Source organism: Cibotium barometz, chromosome 14 (assembly GCF_041138505.1).
Source record: "Cibotium barometz isolate CiBa-2024 chromosome 14, ASM4113850v1, whole genome shotgun sequence".
Classification (NCBI taxonomy): Eukaryota; Viridiplantae; Streptophyta; class Polypodiopsida; order Cyatheales; family Cibotiaceae; genus Cibotium; species Cibotium barometz.
In genome coordinates, this window is record NC_141059.1 from 25822399 (window position 1) to 25846569 (window position 24171).

The following is a 24171-nucleotide window of genomic DNA, read 5'->3' on the forward strand; positions in this document are numbered from 1 at the left end:
TCTGCATTAGCCATGGGTGGTCTCTTTGATTCAGAAGAGCAGCCTTCTTATGAAGAAGCACATGAGAATGAGCATTGGGTGCAAGCTATGCAAGCTGAAATCTCTTCTATCATGAAAAACAATACTTGGGATCTTGTGGAATTGCCTTAAGGCAAGCATGTCATTGGAACAAAGTGGGTGTACGAATTCAAAAGGAAGTCTAATGATACTATTGACAGGTACAAAGCAAGACTTGTGGCTAAAGGCTACTCCCAAAAAAAGGGAATAGATTATGAGGAGACTTTTGCTCCTACTTCGAGAATGACCACAATAAGATCGATGATTGCATTGGCTGCACATAAAGGATGGAAAGTGCATCAATTGGACATCAAAACTGCATTCTTAAATGGGGATTTATAGGAGGAAGTATACGTAAATCAGCCCATTGGTTTTGTAGTTCCTGGTGAGGAACATAAAGTATGCAAGTTACACAAAGCATTGTATGGGTTAAAACAAGCTCCAAGAGCTTGGTATGATAAAATACATGCTCATCTAGCCAGCCAAGGTTATGTGAATAGTCCAGCTGAAAGCACATTGTATGTGAAGAAAACCGGTGCCGATATTCTCAGTCATCTTGTATGTAGATGACATGCTCATTACAGGTACTAGCAAAGCACAAATTTCAGATTTGAAAGTTGAATTTGATATGTCAGATTTGGAGCCTTTACACTACTATCTCAACATACAGTTTATGCATACAGATGATGGCATTGTTATGCAGCAAACTAAGTACATAAAAAGTTTGCTAAAAAGGTTTCACATGGATGAATGTAAGCCCATTTCTACTCCAGTAGAACCAGGTGTACGGCTTACTATGTATGATATTGGAGAGCCTTTTGAGGCCGGCATTTACAGCTAGGCAGTGGGATGTCTCATTTACTTGTGTAACACGAGGCCAGACATATCTTTTGGGGTGTCTTTGTTGAGCAAATTCATGCACAGCCCAGGCACAAAGCATTGGCAAGCAGTCAAACGCATTTTTCGTTATCTTCAGGGTACCCTGGATCTTGGTTTGTTCTATCCCAGGGGGGCAGCTTGCAGCTTTATGCATACAGTGATTCAGATTGGGCTGGTGATTATGATACCAGGCAATCCACCAGTGGGAATTGTTTTTTTCTTGGCAGTTCATGCATATCTTGGTTGTGTAAAAAGCAACCCACAGTTGCCACATCTACTTGTGAGGCTGAGTACAGAGCAGTCTTCACAGCTACAGTAGATTGTGTATGGTTGAGGAGATTATTGGTTGATCTTCGTGAGTGTCAGCAGACACCCACCACCATTCTCACTGATAGCCAGAGTGCTATGGCCGTGGCAAAAAATCCAGTATTTCATGCACGTACCAAGCACATTGAGATTCATTATCACTATGTCAGAGAGAGGTTACATGCAGGGGAGATCAGTTTATCTTACTGCCCTACACAGGATAATGTTGCAAATCTATTCACAAAGGCTTTACCTCGAGAAAAGTTTGAAGCTTTCCGCAAAGCTTTGGGCTTACTCTCATACAGAGAGTGATCTGCTGCGTTGTACAGGTTCACACTTCCACTATAGGGGGGATTTGTAGGCATATGCTCACTTACGGTAGTGCTATGTGTGAACAGGGCTTAACCAAGGGCACTTTTTCCCATGTGGTTTTTCTCCTTGGATTTCAAGTGTGAAAGGACACTCTACATATAATATTTTGTACTTCTATATTATATGGGTGTGACACACATGCAAGAGTTGACTTGCATTTTGTGGCTACCACACTTTTGGCTCTCTCTCTCTCTCTCTCTCATTTTCTGTGTGAGCTTCTCCATCCTGCACCTAACCTTAATGTGCAAATTTGTGTGTGTGAGTGTGAGTCCAACACCAACATCAGCCAACCGAAGTGGACAAAAAAAAGAGATTTCTTCTCTTTTGCTTTCTCCTAGAATCAGCTGGACTGAAGCGAAACAGGGCTACTTATCTCTTGCTCTCTCCCCCCTGCAGCCGACTGAAACATTCGATGCTCCTCTTACAGGCAGCTAGAATCGGTGGACTCTTTCTCTCTCCTTCTCCTACAGCTGACTGAAGCAAAAAGATCTCCTTTCTCTCTCTACAGCAGTCAGCAAACAGAAGCAAAAAGAGTTCTTTCTCTCCCTCTCTCTCCTGTTCCCAGTGGACTGAATCAAAAGGGAAATGTTATCTCTCTCATATGCCCAGCCAGTGGACTGAAGGAAGACCTGGCAGCACCTTAGAAGAAACTGGCTGCACACAGAGAACTCATCTCTTCCCCTCAGCACAGGGCTGGACTCAGTATGGGAAGAGTGGCAAATTGTTGATAACATCTTCTCACACATAGGTTGTTGGGGAAAACCTCTCTGTATCAAAGGTGTGGAACTGCTGAAGGCTATTCATCAAGCTCTTCTCTTGATACAACACTTACCGGTGTCTTGAAAGATTAACAAACGGAAGGTATGTAAGCTGAAAATGATGTTACAGCAAATGTTTTCATTTGGGATTGAGGACCAAGTGGCCAAGGCTCTGTACAAGCAACTAGTTTCGTGCGAGACTGGGAGTGCTTATGAGATCCACATAGTAGACTATGTGATACTGGGAATCTCTTGAGATCCACACTAGGCTAGTGTGAAGCTGGAAACACCCCTTGCCTTGGGCTTGGGCAGAGGAACTTGTTTTATATGAAAATACTCCCTGTAATAAAGTTTTATTTGGAAATCCGGTGCAAGAGCACCCTCTACATGTATCTGAAAATACTCCCTGTAATAAAGTTTTTTTTTTTTTTTTTTTTTTGGGGGGGGGGGGGGGGGGGGGGCCTTCTAGACCCATTGCACTGTAAGTTTCTCTAAACCTTTTATACTCATTAAGTGAGGGTGGGTGAGTGTGGTTGTAAGTGGTGAAACTATCTGTACTTAGTATCTTTAATGTGCAGTTTATTATTCTGAGAAATTTGGATTGTACTCCCCACCTCGGTTTCAGTTCAAGGGCACATATAGGTGCCTTCACTGCCCGAGATCTCGCCTGAGAAGGAGCGAGCAGAGGCCCTTATGCAGTGGAGCCACCTAGCCACCACCATTCGAAATTACTGGAAGTGGCCTCACCCACGGAAGGACAGCCACTACTCTCCCTCCAAGGCAGCTCCAAAGGTGCAACAACCGATCTGGATGCCGCACTTCTCCCACTCCAACCCATGCGCCAAGAGGCCCACTCTTTCACGTCTTGACCGCTTCTATGTGGATGAGTGGGGCTGCGACGGGAAGCATGATTGGCATCCTCGTTGGCACACGACATTCTCGCACCAGTGATTCTCACCCTCGCGTAGCCAGGTGCAGACAGTCAACACTCAGCAAGGATTCTGGACCGCCCACAGTTTTGCTCCTGGAAAGGCAGCGACCAATCTGGATGCCCTGCTGCTAGAGACTAGCTCCTTCCTTCAGACCTCCGCCCACGAGAGACTCGGGACATTCAAAGAGCGAGAGAGAAGCCTGCAATGCAGCTTAGCATCTCTTCAACGGCTTCAGGAGAAGACCCCAGAGAGTCCTTTGGTTCGCGCCCAGATGAAGGCAGGTTGTACTTCGCTGGAGAGCCTGGAGGAGCAACGGATTGAGTACAGATACCACAAATGGGCTTCCTTTTGGACCCACGCAGGGGATAGGGTCTCCCATGAGCTTCTCAGGACCCCACTTTTGGCGAGGGGATTCGAGCTCTTCGTCAGCCAGACGGGTCTATTGCATCAAGGCCTCAGCAGGTCCGGGAGGTAGCCTTAACCTTCTACAGCTCTCTGATCAGTGTTGACCCAGATTCCCCTCAGAGAGGGGCAGCTCGACAGCGAGTTCAGAGCCATGTTCTGGATTCCCCGGTCTGTGACATGGAGCTAGCAGCCGCACTGGAGGCCCTTCCGTGCAAGAAGTGCCCAGGATAGGATGGTCTACCAGTTTCCCTCTTCCTTCACCATTGGGACTTCCTAGGAGTATGTTTTCGGGCTGTTTTAATGAGGTTATGCAGGAAGGCCTACTTCCAGAGCACATCTATGAGGGTCTGATATTGCCTTATCCCCAAGGAGAGTGGTGATCGCGTACAAGATCCTGGCCAAGAAGTCTGCGCCTTCAGCCTTCCCTCCCAGATGTGATTCATGCTACTTAGACTGGCTTCATCAGGGACCCAATGAAGAATCAATATATATAAAGCCCATATGTCTATGTAGAGATCCAAGAATAGAGTATACAAAAATAAATAAGTGTCGGTGTGAAATCTACCAACTCCCCAAGACCCTCTTAAACACATCTACTCTCCATGGGCATCCATACACATACAAGCATGTTCCCAACTGAGAAGTAAAAGACCGAAACAAATGGGGACGCAAACATAGAACGCATAATATCCAAACAAGTCTTCATTGAATCTGAGTACAGACATCAATTCCCCGCCATATCAAATTCTAGTCTACTGAAACTTGGCATAGACAGAAGTCCCCTGCCTGGAATAGACGTAAGTCTCCTACCACTAGGTGCCAATCCACATGCCCTCGGCGTAGACATATGTCCCCTACCAACTAGGCATCATGTCCAACACTATGGGGCTCGCCCATAGGCTTAGTTTTTAGGCATTTCAACCTCCAATAGTTTTTAGGCATTTCGGCAATTAATAGAAATCCATAGAAAAATCCTCAATCTATGAGATATCAGGCCCTCCATCAATCTAATACATCCCAATAAAGGGAACCATAAACATAATTCATCCCAGTAAAGGAAGCCATAAATCCATTTATCCGTAAAGCCATAAACCCGGAGAGTTCCAATGATAACCACATATACATATGTGTCATATTGTCATATATATATATAGCTTCTTGAGCAAAATCTGCTCCATGAACATATTCCATAATTCTTCGACAAATTCATATGATTATCATAAATACCATAAATACCAAGCTTCTGAGCCTTAAACAAAATTTCCCTGAAACAATCTTAAGACAAACAACATACTTTTCTCCTTGTACAAGCATACAAGGGTTAGGCTTATCTATATATATACCTAGATGAATCCATGCCCAAATTCACCTTTTAGGAACGTGCATGTTATATACTCATGGTAGTCAACCCACAAGACTATATAACTATCAACTCCATTATGCATAGTATGGACTAGATACTACGACATTCCCACTAACGTCACCAGTGCCCAATAGCCAATGTAGAACTCTTTATCAAGATATGCTCTCTCTCTCTCTCTCTCTCACACACACACACACACAAACATAAGGGCATATATTCACACAAAGCCCTTCACTCAAAGTAATGATAAGACGTCAAACTTTAGCGAAGTATATCCTCGCATTCACTAAAAATGTTGTCCTTGAGAACATAGCACCATAGAGACCATTACATCTTAAAATCCATGAGAGATTTAACTTGTCAAGAGATACTTCTCACATCCATAAGATATCCTTTGCATGGCAATTGCCACTTGGTGGCTCTTACAACATAAACTCTAAACTTGCTAAATAGCCCTCATGGTAAGTGGCCCTTATGGTAAGTGTGGTCTCCACTCATGATCATTTTCTTCCTTATGAGAGAGAAAGAAGCCTTGCTCTCATACCAATGAAAATGCCTTGCGGGTCAACTCACCCAAGGGACTAGGGCCTTTAGCACACTTTCCGTACCATCATTGCGTATTAAGGCATTAAACCTAGCCATTTAACCACTTATTCAAAAAATGTAACATAAGTGTAGGGACTCCACACTGGACTCGAATGGGCCGCCCTCCCCCTTGGTGATCTTTATTACCAAGGAGTATTTCAATGGGCGCCTATGGACGGTGAAAACAATAACTACGGGAGGATCTTGGGCCTAAGGCTAGTTGGGAAAAAAAAAAGGCCCAAACAATGATGGGATTGGGCTTTGGAAAGGGAAGCAACTTAATCTTGCTCGTAGAAGATTGGTAATCAAACACTACCTTATAGGATCCATGACTTACATCCTCAGTTGTTGGGTACCATCCATGACTTGATTGAAAATTGTAGTCTCACTTCTTAGAAGATCCCTTGGAATGGGGGCTCTCCTAAAGTTGCTTTTCATAAGTTTACACTCCCTAAGGAAGAAGGGGGGCTTAGTCTCACTTCTTAGAAGATCCCTTTGGAATGGGGGCTCTCCTAAAGTTGCTTTTCCTAAGTTTACACTCCCTAAGGAATATACCAACAAGGTGGTAGCCAGCTGGTTGTTAGAAGCCATTCTCAATAGGAAGGCCACCTGGTCTTCACTGCTTTTGGTAAACCTGAACAAGCTTGAGTTCCCACAATGGGCTGGCTTCCCCATCAAAGCAGTGCTGATGTCTCCAACCCTTTTCTCCCTTAAGGGTTCTGTCCTCTAGCACGGGCTCTAGCTGGCTTGACAAACCCGCCAGCCAGGCTTTACACCTTAACTAAGTTAATTGTGCAGATACTGTGGAGCATTAACCTGAGGGAAAAGAGGAAAGAGAATCAATAGAGACCCAATAGGGTCCCAAAACCCACTGAGGGGGGCCCTTCTTTTCGTGCTTATCTTATAGAATGGAGATATGTACAATAGATTTTTGACCTTGAATTTCTAATGTCTCCTTCCTTCCTTGTTGACTTTGACCTGGCCCCGCAGCATCCAGAGTTCAGACTGCCCTTGTCATCATCTCATTGCTCCCACGGTATCCTCGTTGAAACATCATGGCTCTATGTGTCACTAAAATCCATGTTGCCTTGGCCTCCTCTGAGGTGGGGTATTGTTGTCTTGGTCTTTGAAGCTCCTGCTCATGCCTAAGATCCAACCCCCAAACTAGGAGATGAGTTGCCTAAATGGGGAGTGAAGGGGCCTTTTTATAAGAAAACCCTTGTCCAAGTAACAAAAATTGGCCAGTCTTTTACAGCCCTAAAAAGTATCATAGAAGTCACTTAAAATGTTCAAACTGGGCCAAAAAGGTGTCCAACCCTTGGCCCCTTGGCCAACATGGCCTGTACATGCTTAGGCTCCCCTGAAGCTGGTCCCAACCTGCCCTGTGGGCTTCCCACGCTTCTGTACAACACAGCCTCCCGAGAAAGAGGTCTACTGCCTGACTTGTCTATCTTCATGTCCAGCACCCAGCACTTGGCATAATAAGCTGCCAGGACATCTGTACACACCTCAACTCCAAGTGGGTTACAAAACTGTGCAGGGGTCGAACAAAAGATTGCCTAGGGCAACTGGCTTGCTTGACATGTCCCTAGACTAGGATTCACAACAGGGCCCAGCACACGTCACTCACCTAGAACTAGCACATAATGGTGATTTCCATGCCATGTGGCACCCAAGTGCGAGGTGCACATGACAAAGAAAGGAAGGCATGACTCCTATGTCGCATATCTCCTGAAAGGTCCGAGTGATTTCTGCCCCAAAATCCTCCCAAAACATCAAAGAGAATGCAGGTCTCACACCATCTCCAGGGCAAGCACCACGTGGGAGAGCTAATAGGGAAGTCTCAGCTCATCATAAGAAAAGGAGGCATCCATCGTCTCCTGGGTAATCATGGAGGGTAACACCACCCATACTCTTTGGTGTAACATGTCTCTCTCAGGAGTATGGGGGTCTGCTGTAAGCAACTTAAGAGTAAAAGTCAGATGCATTCTGTCTGACTAAGCTAAAATCCGACTCCAAGATACCTTATGCATCCTGTAATTGCCTCCTACTTTCTCTGCGAAGACTCGAGCCAAGAGTAGCAAAGAAGTATTTATTACATCTACCTCCCATCAGGGTCCAGAAGGATCCTTGTGCATGATATCAGTATTCTGCCCTCTGATCCAATAGATACTGCAGCTCTGCCCTGACAAGTGTGATTCTCTCTGACATGTAAATATCAGAGGGTGTTTCTCCTGCTCCTGCTGTAGGGCGGATATCCTGCATCTGAAAGTCCTTTCCCAAACAAAAGTTTTGTCTCTTGGTCAGGGTCATCTGTTGAGAAGTCCCTGCACAGAAATCATTGGAATGGTCACAAATGACCCACTATCATGCATGGCTCGACCACGATGAAGAGTTCTTTGAACATGAACAAACAAAAGAGGGCTTAATGAAAGCTTCTTGACAGGCTTGATTGGCAAGCAAATGGACAAGATTTACAAAGTGTGGTGCTTCATTGTTTTCCCTGCATAAGCTGTGATCCATCATTGTTTTTCCTGCATAAGCTATGCAAGTCCGAGGAAAACTGAAGGGCTGGTCTTTCAAGCTCGCAGGCAAGCTTGAGGGACCACCAATATTCTCATGTGGTCTCCAGATAACTAATTCGACATCTTTGGCCAAGCCATTGCTCAAGTCTATCCATGCCATTTGCTACAGCCAAAAACTACACGGGTGGTTCTTGCTTGCGGAGACATGATGAAGCATGGGAAAGCGTGTTGCCAGCAAACTCCTTGTCAGATTGGTGCCTGACCTTCGCAAGCTTGCCATGCCTTGGGCTTCATTATTATGTGGCAACAAAGGTGCATCTGAGCTACTTCTGCAGCTAAACCAAGGCAACCAACCTCCTCGTACGCGCACACACTCTCTCTCTAAAAAGTAAACTTGTTCTGGCAACTTCCTCAACCTACATTCCATGCTGATATCCACATGTAGATCCTCTCAGGCATAATTGTGAGCTTGGCTTTTTTAACACACTCTGCAAATGCAAACATGTTCCAACCATTTCCCATGCAAAAGCTTGTGTCCATGATGTGAGCTTACCTGCAATCGTGAAGCGTTGAACATGGGAATCGTGAAGTTCATACTAACCGGGCCTGTCTCCTTCTTTACATTTACTGCAAAGAACATAAAAACGGCTGTAAATTGAAATATTTCTGTCAAGCATCAATTCAAAATCACTGCCTGATGAGAGCTCTAAGAACCTTTACCATTTCTCTCTTGTGAAAGTGTAAGCTTTGCTCGTAATATGTGCTCCGAACCACCCACAATCTGTAAGACAAAAAAAGTGGAGAAGTCTTCCTCAGCACTAGAGACCATAGTTAAACAACTAGCATATCCAGCTATGCCAAGATAGTAATTATGCCAACCTTTCTCAATCCCCATTCCATTGTTTTGTTACCCTCCTTAAAATCAGCTGACTGCCCTGCAGCTCCTAGCTCCAACTCAAAGCTAGCCCTGTAAGTGATCTACAAGCTTCTTAAGCAAGCTGAAGCTGTCTTGTACAAATAAAACAACGAGCATATATAAAATATAGGCCTACCTACCATTTTTACATTCCAGGCTAGCAATGCATATCACTTGAAAAAAAAAATCAAGTTACTTCCTTCAAAATTTATGTTTGTTACCAAGTGTGAAGGGCAGGAAGAGGGTTTTGTGGCATGGCAGATTGTTCAAGAGATCATAAAGCACTTTGATATAATTGGGTGCCCTAGAGACTTTCCACGAGCACAGGGTTCTGGAGGTAGAACTCAGCAGGACCAAGGTGATGTTTTCATACCTCCAGGGTTGGAATGAGCAGGCATAAGTTCGCATACAAAGTGGAACCAATAAAGGTGGTGAAAGTCATACACATAGGTAGGCATAGTTTTTTCCGGCCCACACTTTACCTTGAGGATGGATGCTTAGACTCTTGCATGATTGGAGAGAGAATGTTTCCAAGCCCAATTTCAGGATCCACACACCAAAATTTTACTATGGTCCACCCAACTACATGCATGGGTCATCTGTCTATGGTCCACCCAACTACATGTATGGGTCATTTGTCTAGGGGCCTGATATGGACGAAAACGATTGGACCTGTTCTGCATGCTCAGTAGCAGTGAATCGTTAGTGCTATATGGCATCATCCTTGCAGAGTTCAGAGTTTCACCCCTTCAAGCTGACCAAACATTAGATACAGTTTCAGATGATCAACTATGTTCATAGGATTTGGTGGTCCTTACTTTCCTTCAGCACAACCAGCCCACACCATTCTAGATTGTTTCCACTCCAACTCCCCGCTTGCTACCATCATCATTTTAGCCATGGCCTAGAGCCTTACTGTTTTAATGTTTAACAATATCAATCAGCCCTCCAAACAAACTCATAACTACCCTTAGTTACATCACCTTGTGGTTGACTTTGGCAATGGAACTCTAAGAACCACCGAATTGGCTGTGATCGTACTGGCAAACTCGGCACGGACTTTCAACACCAATTCCACCTGTTTTAGATGCAAATGAGCTTTTATGACACTTCCGAAAGCAAAGATGCACCAAGGAAAAGAAGAATTTGGCAAAGTGATTAAAAGCATAGCATGCCATCTTGTACCTTGAAAGGACCTGCCTCTTCGACGACTGGGAAGACCTTGAATGGAACCTTGAACTCTTGAGTCATTCTATAGTTCATCACAGAAAACTCACCATCGGGAGGAACCTGTTACATCATGAATAGAAGACTTGGAGCGTTTCTTTGAAAGAATTGAGGGTGTATGGCCCTCTGAAGGAAGATTATGTGATACCAAATACATAGTATCCTCTTAACGGTAGAGGCAACCAAGCATGTGATACCAAATATACGGTATCCTCTTCATTACCCTGACAAAGGGAAACAACATTAGCTTTCAAAACACATCAAAGCTTACCAGCGTGAGTGTTCGGTCCAAGTCAAAGTCATCCAAGCGCACAGATTCATGAAAATTACAGTCATCTAACAGTACCATCCCCATTCCTCCAGATCCTCCATACTCTGTTATAATAATACATCGATTATTACATTATTAAAGAAACACCAAGCTGAGAAGGAATTTTAAAGCTAACAGTGAATTTTTCCTGAATCAAAAAGTCTGAACTATTGAAAGTCAAAAAGAAAAAATGTTGCCATTGTCAGCAGGCACGTCATGTTTCAGGAGCAACCTCAAGCTGAGGAGACGCTAGAACACACCACACAATATACAAGCATATAGCCTGAATAGGATAAAAGAATGATGGAAAGGAATAGAGACACCACACTGCTGCCAGATACAATGCAAATGCTGGGGGATTAAATTAAACATCAATACCGGCTCACATCTGATGCACATCCACCTCATATCCTATTCCATGCACGTCATGAACTCTTGCAGTATGTTCAGCCTATAGTCACATCACATGAGGCAGCTACTATGTGTTGGAATGGATTCTTGCTCCTCCGCTTCTCACGCTGCCACATGGCAGTCTGTTATCCCACATAGTGGGTTGGGGTTAAAATTTAAATAAAATTAACTCCTCTATATAGAGAAAAATGCCCTTGGTCTTCCCTTATACCGACAGCATCCTTCCATGTCCTTCTCCTAGTCCAACACTGCCACATCTGCACTTTATGCTCCAAATCTTGGTTTCTAGTCATCTTTTTCTGGCTACCCCTTCTAGACTAGCTTCAGGACATGTCCATGGGCAAACTTGCACATGACATCCCCCTTTGCTAAACTTGATGACGGGATTCCAATCTGATCTTGGATGACTGTCATCATCCCATTCTATTCCCTGAGTCCCTCTGTCATCCATCTGTCTCTGGCAACCCTTTTCACTGAAAACCCGGCCCGGTCTCCAAAACCACTCTGACTCTGAATAAGATCTATGCATCTGTTCCATCCAATCCCCAATCCGTTCCTGCCCTGACTCTGAACACCGTCTTGGTCTTCATTCCTGAGAAATGAGTCTGGCACTCTCACTCCACCCCTTGGAGGATCATCCTCCCTTGGGACCGTTGCCGGAAAACCTATCTGGCTCACAGAACTGCCATCCCCTCCGGCTTGTAGAACACCAACAACAAACCTCCTGGGAGCTCTTCCCGATCTTGTGTTCCTTGCCTTGGGCTTCGTACCTGTGCACTTTCCTGTACCTTGGACCTATACACCTTCATATGGGACTGAATCAGTGTTTAGCCTTGCTAAGCGTGATGCTCTGATACCAATGTAGCACGCGGAAGCTCTGAGAGTCTTCTTTCAGCCCTAAACACCACTTAGAACATGCTAATGCAAAAACGCAGACAGAAGGGGGAGAGAGAGAGAGAGAGAGAGAGAGAGAGAGAGAGAGAGAGAGAGAGAGAGAGCTGGAAATTCAGTATATTCATATGGTACAAAAAGGTACCTAGGTTCTACAGCCATAGGCTGCCTTCCATGAAAAGGTGGAAACACCCAAAATAGTCCTAATGCTGGACCCACTCCCTAGTGGAGTGAATGAATCTATCAATGAGCACACATGCCTATTTATAGGCTCTTGGACACTTGGAGTGCTAACAGCCCTCTGGTACAGCCGACAGCATCCTTCCATGTCCTCCTTGTCCAACCCTGCACTTTATGCTCCAAATCCTAGTTCTAGTCATCTTTTTTTGGCTGCCCCTTCTGGACTAGCTTCAGGACATGTCCATGGGCAAACTTGCACATGACAGATTCGGTTACGGAGTTCGTAACCATTCAAAAGTAGTTGGTCTCTTTGGAGAGCAAAGCTACCAACGAGGACTCCATCAATCGGCTCCTCGCCAAATTGCCCGAGACTTTCTCTACTTTTTATGATACTATATCAATTCTTCCTTCTACTCCTGATCTACATACCATTGTTGGCATGCTTCAAGATAAGACCATGAGAAAGAAGACCGACCAGGGTACTTCCGAGACCCTTCTTCAGGCTAAGGGCAAAAGCAAATGGCAGTCCAAGGTTTCCACGAGCAACAAAGGTGACCACAAAACTGCCGACAATCCTGCTCACAAGGAGCTTACTTGTCATTATTGTGTTCTCAAAGGTCACATTCAACCTGATTGTCGCAAAAAGAAGAGACGTAGTGGTTCTGCTAAGAAACCCCCCAATCAAACCTCTTCATCCACCAACCAAACTCTGTCTTCATCGGTATTGAGGGGCTTCACTCTAACTTTCATGTTCCTTCTACCTCACATCTTACGGATTGGGTGGTTGATAGTGGGTGTACTACTCACATGACACCTGATAGGACCATTCTTCATGACATTCATCCCAGCTCTTCGAGGGTGTCCAGTGGTGATGCTTCCAACTTGGAGGCCTTTTCGGTTGGTAATGTGCGACTCAACTCTTCCTCAAGCCAGCCTTCTACCATTCAAGATATGCTTCATGTTCCCAAGCTCTCCGGTAATCTCCTCCCAGTTTTTTGGATTGTGAAGAAAGGATATGGTGTCTGCTTCGACAATTCCGCCCATCATCGTCTGTAGCCCCTTGCAGATTATTGCCACCTGTATCCAGGAAGGCGGTCTTTATCAGTTGAAGGACTTTCGTGGCTCTTTGACTGACTTCCAATCTCATCAGCTGCAACTTCTTCACAACTATCATGCCTTGATAGCTCATGTGGATACGGATTTGTGGCATGCTCGCTTCGGGGATCTGAATGATACTTCACTACAACTGTTGTCTTCACAGCAGATGGTCAAGGATCTTCCACCACTGAAACCCTCCCACTCCACTTGGGTGGCTTGTCTTCATGGCAAGCAACACCGAGATGCCTTTCCTCACGAGGCTACTCATTGGGCTTCTCATATTCTGGAGCTCATTCATATAGACCTGTGTGGCCCCATGCAAACTACTATGCAAGGAGGAGCCATGTATTTCATGCTTATTATTGATGATTACTCACGCAAAGTTTAGGTTTATCTCTTGACACAAAAATCTCAAGCTTTCTCCCGCTTCCAAGAGTGGGTCACATTGGTCGAGACTGCGACCACATAGAAGGTTCGACAAATTCTCTCCAACAATGGAGGAGAATTCATCTCCAAAGCCTACTGTCCAAATAGACTGGCCGACAGTAGGTGGGATTGGCCGACTAACACCTCAGCAAAGTATATACGCAAAAGTCATAATTCAGCAGAGCATCTGCCATCAAGTCATTCCTCGTCGTTTATTCATCTCAAGCATCATAATAAGTCATGTAGAAGGGCCAGGGTCACCCCTATGGGGCTGACCAAAGGCCTAAGTCATGCATAAGCATTAAGCAACCTTTTTGTACCATATGAATAAAAGAAAACCCTAACACCCAATCTCTCTCTTCTCTCTCCTCTGTCTTAATCATTATTACATGCACAAGAACACATCAAGGCCACGATTCTATTTGGGTTGTGGTAGATCGCTTGACAAAAATGGATTTTCACCGACCCGGAAGACTATTACAGCTACGCAATTAGCACGGCAGTTTATCGAGCAATTGTTTAGCCTGTACGGGTTAACGCAAGACATAGTCAGTCATAGGTCTACGAGTGATTTTTGGAAACTTGTTTTTGAGAAGTTGGAAACAACTTTGAATTTGAGTTCCTCAGATCATCCTCAATCTGAAAGCCAGACTGAAAGAGTGAATCAAATTTTGGAGAATATGCTTCGAGCATATGTATCCAAAAGACAGAGTTCATGGGAGGATTATCTTCCTATGTAAGAATTTGCATATAACAGTACTAAGCATATGAGTACAGGCTTCAGTCCTTTCATGCTTATGTATGGTTTTCAACCTAGATCACCTGTTATTACAGTGGGATTCTCAGGACTTCAGCATGATGCAGCACGTAATTTTTTACAAGATATGCAAGAAATGTTACAAGTTGCGAAGGAATCTATTAGAAGTGCTCAAGACCGAAACAAATTTTATTCTAATAGACATCGTTCACCCAAAGAGTTCTCTGAAGGAACGATGGTGTATTTGCGAGTTCCGAAAGATTCCAAGACTTTACCGACAGGTCAATCTCCGAAATTATCCCCTAGATACTGTGGACCATTTCGTATTACACGACGGATTGATTCAGTTGCATATGAATTGGATTTGCCTTCTCATGTATAAGTTCATTCTGTATTTCATGTCAGTAGACTTAAGTACTGGGTGGAACAGACCAGTTAGTTACTCCTCAAGAAATCATAGATGTCGCGGACACGACATTTGTTCCACACGAACCTAAAAAGATTCTTGGATTTCGTGAAAGAAGATTGCGTAATACGCTTATCACGGAATACAAGATCAAGTGGAAGGATCGTGTTGAGGAAGACGCTACAAGGGAGACATTGACTACTCTTCAGAGAGATTACCCTGGCTTTTTAGTGAGCTCAGGAGTGAGCTCTTAGAGGAAGGGGAGTATGTCATGTGCATAGTGTGTATCTACCGTGTGCTACACGCACACCAGACTAGCTTCGAGGTTTGGGGAAGCTTGTTGGCGAGCTGAGTTAGGGATAGACTAACGGGCGAGCACCCAAGTATGGACGGACGAGCGCCCAAGTGTGGACGCCCGATGACCGGTCAAGAGCCTATAAAAGGGTGGCCAAGGTTAGTCATTAGTCATAGAGAGTCTCGCGTGACGTGTGAGAGCTCTATGGTCAGAAGCCTGGATCTAGTGCAGACGTGCACCTGCTTTATGCAGCCGAGGCCGGCAGCAGTCTCGAGGCCTGCGAGGGTAGCTTCATGGCGGTATGGGACGTCACGAGGTAGAGAATGGTCGGTACGTCCATCTAGTTAGCTTAGCTCATGGCTCGGTGGGGATAGCCAGGTCTGTGGGCTTGCCCACGACTGTCATGGTTGGGAGGTGAGTCAAACCTGCACCCCCTTCTTGTTTGTTTGGTTTGTTTCCATGGATTTTATCACCGGATTGCCAAGAACACATCAAGGCCACGATTCTCTTTGGGTTGTGGTAGATCGCTTGACAAAAATGGCTAGATTTTTACCGACCCGGAAGACTATTACAGCTACGCAATTAGCACGGCAGTTTATCGAGCAATTGTTTAGACTGTACAGGTTACCGCAAGACATAGTCAGTCATAGGGACTCTAAGTTTACGAGTGATTTTTGGAAACTTGTTTTTGAGAAGTTGGAAACAACTTTGAATTTGAGTTCCTCAAATCATCCTCAATCTGATGGAAAGAGTGAATCAAATTTTGGAGGATATGCTTCGAGCATATGTATCCAAAAGACAGAGTTCATGGGAGGATTATCTTCCTATGTAAGAATTTGTATATAACAGTACTAAGCATACGAGTACAGGTTTCAGTCCTTTCATGCTTATGTATGGTTTTCAACCTAGATCACCTCTTACAGTGGGATTCTCAGGACTTCAGCATGATGCAGCACGTAATTTTTTGCAAGATATGCAAGAAATGTTACAAGTTCTGAAGGAATCTATTAGAAGTGCTCAAGACCGAGACAAATTTTATTCTAATAGACATCGTTTACCCAGAGAGTTCTCTAAAGGAACGATGGTGTATTTGCGTGTTCCGAAAGATTCCGAGACTTTAGCGACAGGTCGATCTCTTAAATTATCCCCTAGATACTGTGGACCATTTCATATTACACGACGGATTGATTCAATTGCATATGAATTGGATTTGCCTTCTCATGTGAAAGTTTATCCTGTATTTCATGTCAATAGACTTAAGGAAGTACTCGGTGGAACAGACCACTTAGTTACTCCTCAAGAAATCATAGAAATCAAGGACACGACATTTGTTCCACACGAACTTGAAAAGATTCTTGGATTTCATGAAAGAAGATTGCATAATACACTTATCACGGAATACAAGATCAAGTGGAAGGATCGTGTTGAGGAGGACGCTACAAGCGAGACATTGACTACTCTTCAGAGAGATTACCTTGGCTTTTTAGTAAGCTCAGGAGTGAGCTCTTAGAGGAAGGGGAGTATGTCATGTGCATAGTGTGTATCTACCGTGTGCTACACGCACACCAGACTAGCTTCGAGGTTTGGGGAAGCTTGGAGCTAGGAGTGAGCTCTTAGAGGAAGGGGAGTATGTCATGTGCATAGTGTGTATCTACCGTGTGCTACACACACACAAGACTAGCTTCGAGGTTTGGGAAAGCTTGGAGCTAGGCAGGCTGATTGGCGAGCTGAGTTAGGGATAGACTAACGGGCGGGCACCCAAGTATGGACGGGCAGGCGCCCAAGTGTGGACGCCCGATGACCGGCCAAGAGCCTATAAAAGGGTGGCCAAGGTTAGTCATTAGTCATATAGAGTCTCGTGTGACTTGTGAGAGCTCTATGGTCAGGAGCCTGGATCTAGTGCAGACGTGCACCTGCTTTATGCAGCCGAGGCCGACAGCAGTCTCCAGGCCCGCGAGGGTAGCTTTGTGGCAGTATGGGACGTCACGAGGTAGAGATTGGTCGGTATGTCCATCTAGTTAGCTCAGCTCGTGGCTCGGTGGGGACAGCCAAGTCTGTGGGCTTGCCCACGGCTGTCATGGTTGGGAGGTGAGTCAGGCCTGCACCCCCTTCTTGTTTGTTTGGTTTGTTTGCAGGTTTCGAGTCTCGAACCAGGAGCGTTCCACGAGGAGATCCTATGGGGGTTTGACACTGTCGGCTGATTCCAGAGAAGCCACAACTGAGAAAAGCCAGTCGGCTGCCCCTAGGAAGCTGTCGGCTGCATAAATGCCCACGACTACTCATGTGCACAGTCGGCTGCCCAACAAGTCCTGGTCAGGTACTGTATTCTTTATGGCTGGCCCCTTACCATGTGGATGCACCTACAATGCTCTACATACATGCTCCTAAATGATGATTTCTCCAAGCGGGTTAAGAGGACTGACAACTGAGTGACCTTTAAAGCTTAGAGACTAACCTACGTAGCTCATGCATGCCTGTCCCTGGACTGAGGGCTCACAATGGGGTCACGGCGTACAATAAATAATCCTAGAAAAGGTTCTACTTCTGTACAAATGTTGCACTGAAGATCATGCCAGTGTGTCACTGTGTACCTCAGTGCAGGGTTCACGTGACAATCATCTCATTAATTAGCATCAATGTTCTTAATCAAGCTTAGGGCTGTGGATCACTACAACGAAGGCTAAAGCTTCCACACATGTAACATTGGTGTCAGAGCATTCGGCTCAGCCCACTAAGCAATGTCCCAAGGAAGGTGCACAGTTTCCAGCAGGAATGCAACAAGGTAGCAGAAGGAGTGGTCTGCAAACAATAGGCGAAGCTACAAAAAGCATTCTCTGAGTACGCATAACCAGTACATCATTAAGCTCTCAGATCAGTCCAACGGCCTAGCAACAGGCATGATCAGTTCCGGCAAGTGACCCGACGCTGTGTTAAGGGTAAGGGAAAGTAGGCATGGGGACAGCAGTGAACAGATGCTTAGTTCTTCAGCAAGACTTGGAAGTGGAGATCAAGAGTGAAGGTGTTCAGACAAAAAGATCAGTCAAGTCAAAGTCAGTAAGGAAGAAGTCATAGTCAATAGCAATAAGTCAACGTCAGTAAAAGTCCAGGGAGGAAGGATGACAGAGAGTCCACCCACGTCATCAAGTTTAGCAGAAGGGAATGTCACGTGCACACCTATGCCATGGCTAATCCTGAGCAGAACTGTCTTAATCCCTAACTAATCATCAATCAAGTCATTCATCAGTGTAGTAGCATCATCTACAACATCTTCATCAGTAGTAGCATTAGCATCAACATCATCATCTTCACCATCAGCATAAGCAGCATAGGCTAGGGGCCTATCAGCTGACATCATCCAGCGATCGACAACCAGCAGCATGCGGTTAAGTCCTAGGCACTGGCTGACAGGTTGGGCAGCATTAAATGTGAAGTGCAACAATTTAATAGAGCATTTTAGGCATTTATTGTCCAAATAGATTGGCCGACAGCAGGTGGGACTGACCGACTGACACCTCAGCAAAGTATATAAGCAAAAATCATAATTCAGCAAAGCATCAAGTCATTCCTCATCATTCATTCATCTCAAGCATCATAATAAGTCATGTAGAAGGGCCAGGCTCACCCTTACGAGGTTGACCAAAGGCCTAAGTCATGTACAAGCATTAAGCAACCTTTTTGTACCACATGAATAAAAGAAAACCCTAACACCCAATCTCTCTCCTCTGTCTTAATCATCTCATTAATTAGCATCAATGTTCTTAATCATGCTTAGGGTTGTGGATCACTATAGCAAGGCTTCCGCGTATGCAACATTGGTGTCAGAGCATTCAAGCTCAGCCCACTAAGCAATGTTCCAAGGAAGGTGCACATTTTCCAGCAGGATTGCAGCAGGGTAGATGAAGCAGTGGTCTACAACAACAGGCGAAGCTAGAGGAAGCATTCTGTGAGTAGGCATAACCAGTACATCATTAAGCTCTCGAATCAATCCAACGTCCTAACAGGCATGATCAGTTCCAGCATGTGACCCGACACTATGTTAAGGGTAGGGGAAAGCAAGCATGAGGACAACAATGAACAGATGCTTAGTTCTTCAGCAAGACTTGGAAGTGTAGATCAAGAGTGAAGGTGTTCAGACAAAAAGATCAGTCAAGTCAAAGTCAGTAAAGTAGAAGTCATAGTCAGTAGCAATAAGTCAAAGTCAGTAGAAGTCCAAGGAGGAAGGATGACAGAGTGTCCACGCCGTCATCTACTTTAGCAGAAGGAAATGTCACGTTGATGACACGAAAGCGGTAAAGCTGTTTACGCCTTTATAGAGTGTCACACTTCCATACTCAGATACAAACACACCCAGAACACCAGACCCAAGAGCATAAACAAGACTTATATTTCAGAACAAATCTTCATCTCTACAAAGTTGGATATCCAGAATATCCTCAGAACCATCCTCCTCTAATACCCACTCACAATCTGCCCACTCCCTTTCGTCTATGTAAATTACAACTGACCAATATCTTGTATCACTATCAGAGTATACGATCTCAAACATTGAGGGATCTTCAAAATACAGTTCGTGGATATTTGAACCCAGCTCCAGCACAAGATACATGACTGTAATAGACTACTCTCCAAGCTTCTGGCTATCACGAGTTGTACTCCAACAAGGAAAAAAACTCTCTGGCATCACCAGACACCAGCCACAGCTAATCAACAAACTACTCAGTCAGCTCTGCGCAGCTAAACACAACAAACCTCCTTGTCACCAGCCACCGCAGCAGCAATACTGTCATCGCTCTCCTCTTCACTGCTACACTGCTCCCACGTTTTTTCTGCTGCTCGAACCCCTAGCTGGCCTGTAGTTGCAGCTAGCCTTCTCTATCCCAGGCACCACCTTCCCTGTATTCTTCCTTGCAGACTGAGGCGGCCACCTTCACAGTACCACACGTAAAGGTTCCCTTTTGTCCTCGCCAGCCACCAGCCTTCTCACTCAAAAACCAACTTTCTCTCTCTTTCGCCAGCAGCGGCGCCAACACCAACCTGCTCGCCCGGCTCTACTCCTCCTTTTCGTCGCTCTAGCCACCGCCGGCGACCAAGCAAACCAAGGCCACTCCTTCACGACTTCTCTTTGTTGCTCCCAGAGGCGGCTACCCCACCATAGGTCGGCACTACTTGTCTTCGTCGCCACCACCTTTGCAGTTGACAGCCCTTGCCTTCCCAGCTTCAGTTACCGACACCTCTTCCTTCTTCGCTGCACTCCACGCCAGCCTCGTCCTTCTCGCGCAGAACGGCATCCCTCCTTTTTTCTTTTTCTTTTTTCAGTTTGACGACTTCTTTTTGCTCTCTCCTCCCGCATACAGCAAATTTCCCCTTCTGTTGACATGTGGCCTCTCCCATACCTGGCGCGTGCGATGAGGGGAACCTTCCAAGGTGGTATTGACGGCTGCCATCTTCTCTTATTCTCTAGAACCTCCAAACCTTAATCTTCATATTAAACTTAATTTATTTAAGGCTACTCACATTTCCTGACACTCTCAGTACTCTGTACAGTATGTACACATCATCAGCCTCTATTTTTGTCCACACAACGTGCACACCCGTCCCATCGCTAATCCTGAGCAGGAACTATCTTAATCCCTGACTAATCATCAGTAAAGTCATTCCTCAGTGTAGTAGCATCATCTACAGCATCTTCATCAGTAGTAGCATTAGCATCAACATCATCATCTTCACCATTAGCATAAGCAACATAGGCTAGGGGCCTGTCAGCTGCCATCATCCAGCAATCAGCAGCTAGCAGCATGCGGTTAAGTCCTAGGCACTGGCCAACAGGTTGGGTAGCATTAAATGTGAAGTGCATCAATTTAATAGAGTATCTTAGGCATTTATTGTCCAAATAGACTGGCCGACAGCAGGTGGGACTGGCCGACAAACACCTCAACAAAGTATATAAGCAAAAGTCATAATTCAGCAAAGCATCAAGTCATTCCTCATCATTCATTCATCTCAAGCATCATAATAAGTCATGTAGAAGGGCCAAGGTCACCCCTATGGGTCTAACCAGAGGCATTAAGCAACCTTTTTGTACCATATGAATAAAAGAAAACCCAATCTCTCTCCTCTATCTTAATCATCTCATTAATTAGGATCAATGTTCGTAATCCAACTTAGGGTTGTGGATCAGTACAGCAAGGCTTTCGCACATGCAACATTGGTATCAGAGCATTCAGGTTCAGCCCACTAAGCAATATCCCAAGAGAGGTGCACAGCTTCCAACAAGAATGCAGCAGGGTAGTAGAAGGAGTGGTCTGCAAACAACAAGCAAAGCTAGAGGAAGCATTCTCTGAGTACGCATAACCAGTACATCATTAAGCTCTCAGATTAGTCCAACAGCCTAGCATCAAGCGTGATCAATTATGGCAGGTGACCCGACACTGTGTAAAGGGTAAGGGAAAGCAAGCATGGGGACAGCAGTGAAAAGATGCTCAATTCTTCAGCAAGACTTGGAAGTGGAGATCAAGAGTGGAGTGAAGGTGTTCAGACAAAAAGATCAATCAAGTCAAAGTCAGTAAGCTAGAAGTCGAAGTCAGTAGCAGTAAGTCAAAGTCAGTACAGTCCATGGAGGAAGGATGACAAAGTGTCCACCCCGTCATCAAGTTTAGCATGAGGGAATGTCATGTGCACACCCGTGCCATGGCTAATCCTGAGCAGGAACTGTCTTAATCCTTGACTAACCATCAGTAAAGTTATTCATCAATGTAGTAGCATCATCTACAGCATCTTCATCAGCAGTAGCATTAGCATCAACATCATCATCTTCACCATCAGCATAAGCAGCATAGGCTAGGAGCTTGTCGACTGCCATCATCCAACAATCGGCCGGCAGTAGAGCAGGCAGATAAGTCCTACGCAATAGTCGACACGTTGGGTAACATTAAATGTGAAGCACAGCAATTTAATAGAGCATTTTAGGCATTTATTGTCCAAATAGATTGGCCAACAGCAAGTGGGACTGGCCGACTGACACCTCAACAAAGTATATAACCAGAAGTCATAATTCAGCGAAGCATCAAGTCATTCCTCATCATTCATTCATATCAAGCATCAGTATAAGTCATGTAGAAGGGCGAGGGTCACCCGTATGGGGCTGACCGAAGGCCTAAGTCACATACAAGCATTATGCAACCTTTTTGTATCATATGAATAAAAGAAAACCTTGACACCCAAGCTCTCTTCTTCTCTCTCTGGTGTCTTAATCATCTCATTAGTTAGCATCAATGTTCTTAATCAAGCTTAGGGCTATGGATCAGTGCAGCAAGGCTTCCGCGCATGCAACAATGTATTACAACTTCATGAGGCCTTTGGCATGCCCAAAAGGTGGCTCGTACACTTCTACTTCCTACAGATGACCTAAGCCCAAAAGAGGGAATAGATGATTTGGGCAAATGATGTGTAATGCTTATATATGCCTAGGGGGGGCAGGATGACCCCAACAGAAAGGTTGTCGGCCTGTTTATATATCCACGACTAAGGAAAAACAGCATTAAATGCTGGCGCTTGTTCACACGTGTGGCCCTTGATGATGTTCATGCTGCCAACCATGCCCATACTGATGCCGACTCCTCATAATGTCAAAATGCATAGCGGAAATGAAGACAACTACTGTAGAGAGCAAAACATAGATGAGAGAGGGAGAGGGAAGCTGTATAAACTCTGTATATACTCTAGAAAATCCCAATAATGGTACAAAAACAAGCGTGGGGGGAGGGGCCATTTTATATGGCCCCAGGCTACTCGTCGGCCAGCCCAAAACAGGCCGACTGCAGCCAGACATGCTCACGACCAGCAAAAGACTAGTCGGCCAGTATTGTAGGTCAGGTGGGGTAGCACAGTCCAATCGGCCAACAACAGATACAACCGACTTGCAGAAAACAGCCTTCCACACGTAGCAAAAAATGAAAAAAATACATGGAAAGTGAGGAAAAATGGGGGAACACCAAAAATGGGCGGGCACACCCACAACAGAGGCCCTGGTGTAATGTACAGACAGGAGATAACTATTGTAAAATCCCCATAGGATCACCTCGTAGAACGCTCCTGGTACAAGACTCGAAACCTACAAACAAAACCAAACAAACATGAAGGGGGTGCAGGCCTGACTCACCTCCCAACCAGCCGTAGGCAAGCCCACAAGTTTTGGCTGTCCCCACCGAGCCACGAGTTGAGCTAACTAGATGGACATACCGCCCAATCTCTACCTCGTGACGTCCCATACCGCCACGAAGCTACCCTCGCGGGCCTCGAGACCGCTGTCAGCCTTGGCTGCATAAAGCAAATGCACGTCTGCACTAGATCCAAGCTCCTGACCATAGAGCTCTCACAAAGACACGCAAGACTCTATGATCTAATGACTAACCTTGGCCACCCTTTTATAGGCGCTTGGCCGGTCATAGGGCGTCCACACTTGGGCGCCCGCCTATCCATACTTGGGTGCCCGCCCGTCTAACCCTAACTCAGCTCGCCAATCAGCCTGCCTAGCTGCAAGCTTCCCCAAACCTCGAAGCTAGTCTTGTGTGCGTGTAGCACACGGTAGATACACACCTCAAAGCTAGTCTTGTGTGCATGTAGCATACGGTAGATACACACTCTGCACATGACATACTCCCCTTCCTCTAACAGCTCACTAAAAGCCAAGGTAATCTCTCTGAAGAGTAGTCAATGTCTCCCATGTAGCGTCCTCCTCAACACGATCCTTCCATTTGATCTTGTATTCCGTGATAAGAGTATTACGCAATCGTCTTTCACGAAATCCAAGAATCTTTTCAGGTTTGTGTGGAACAAATGTCATATCCTCGACATCTATGATTTCTTGAGTAACTAACTGGTCAGTTTCACCCAGTACTTCCTTAAGTCACTGACATGAAATACAAGATGAACTTTCACAAGAGAAGGCAAATCCAATTCATATGCAACTGAACCAATCCGTCGTGTAATACGAAATGGTCCACAGTATCTAGGGGATAATTTCGGAGATCGACCTGTTCGTAAAGTCTCGGAATCTTTCGGAACTCGTAAATA

At 45.2% G+C, this 24171-nt stretch overlaps 1 protein-coding gene across 1 annotated transcript in view; it reads right to left on the bottom strand.

The window, feature by feature from the left end:
- Positions 1-24171, bottom strand: part of LOC147631854 (Clathrin adaptor complexes medium subunit family protein) — a 50733-nt gene that overhangs the window by 12743 nt on the left and 13819 nt on the right. The window contains exons 8-13 of the mRNA XM_086808409.1: positions 10597-10700; positions 10284-10388; positions 10082-10176; positions 9062-9149; positions 8903-8963; positions 8736-8809 (exon numbers count right to left, since the gene is read on the bottom strand). Of these exons, the coding sequence (XP_086664535.1) occupies positions 8736-8809; positions 8903-8963; positions 9062-9149; positions 10082-10176; positions 10284-10388; positions 10597-10700 (527 nt within the window). The remainder of the gene's footprint in view (positions 1-8735; positions 8810-8902; positions 8964-9061; positions 9150-10081; positions 10177-10283; positions 10389-10596; positions 10701-24171) is intronic.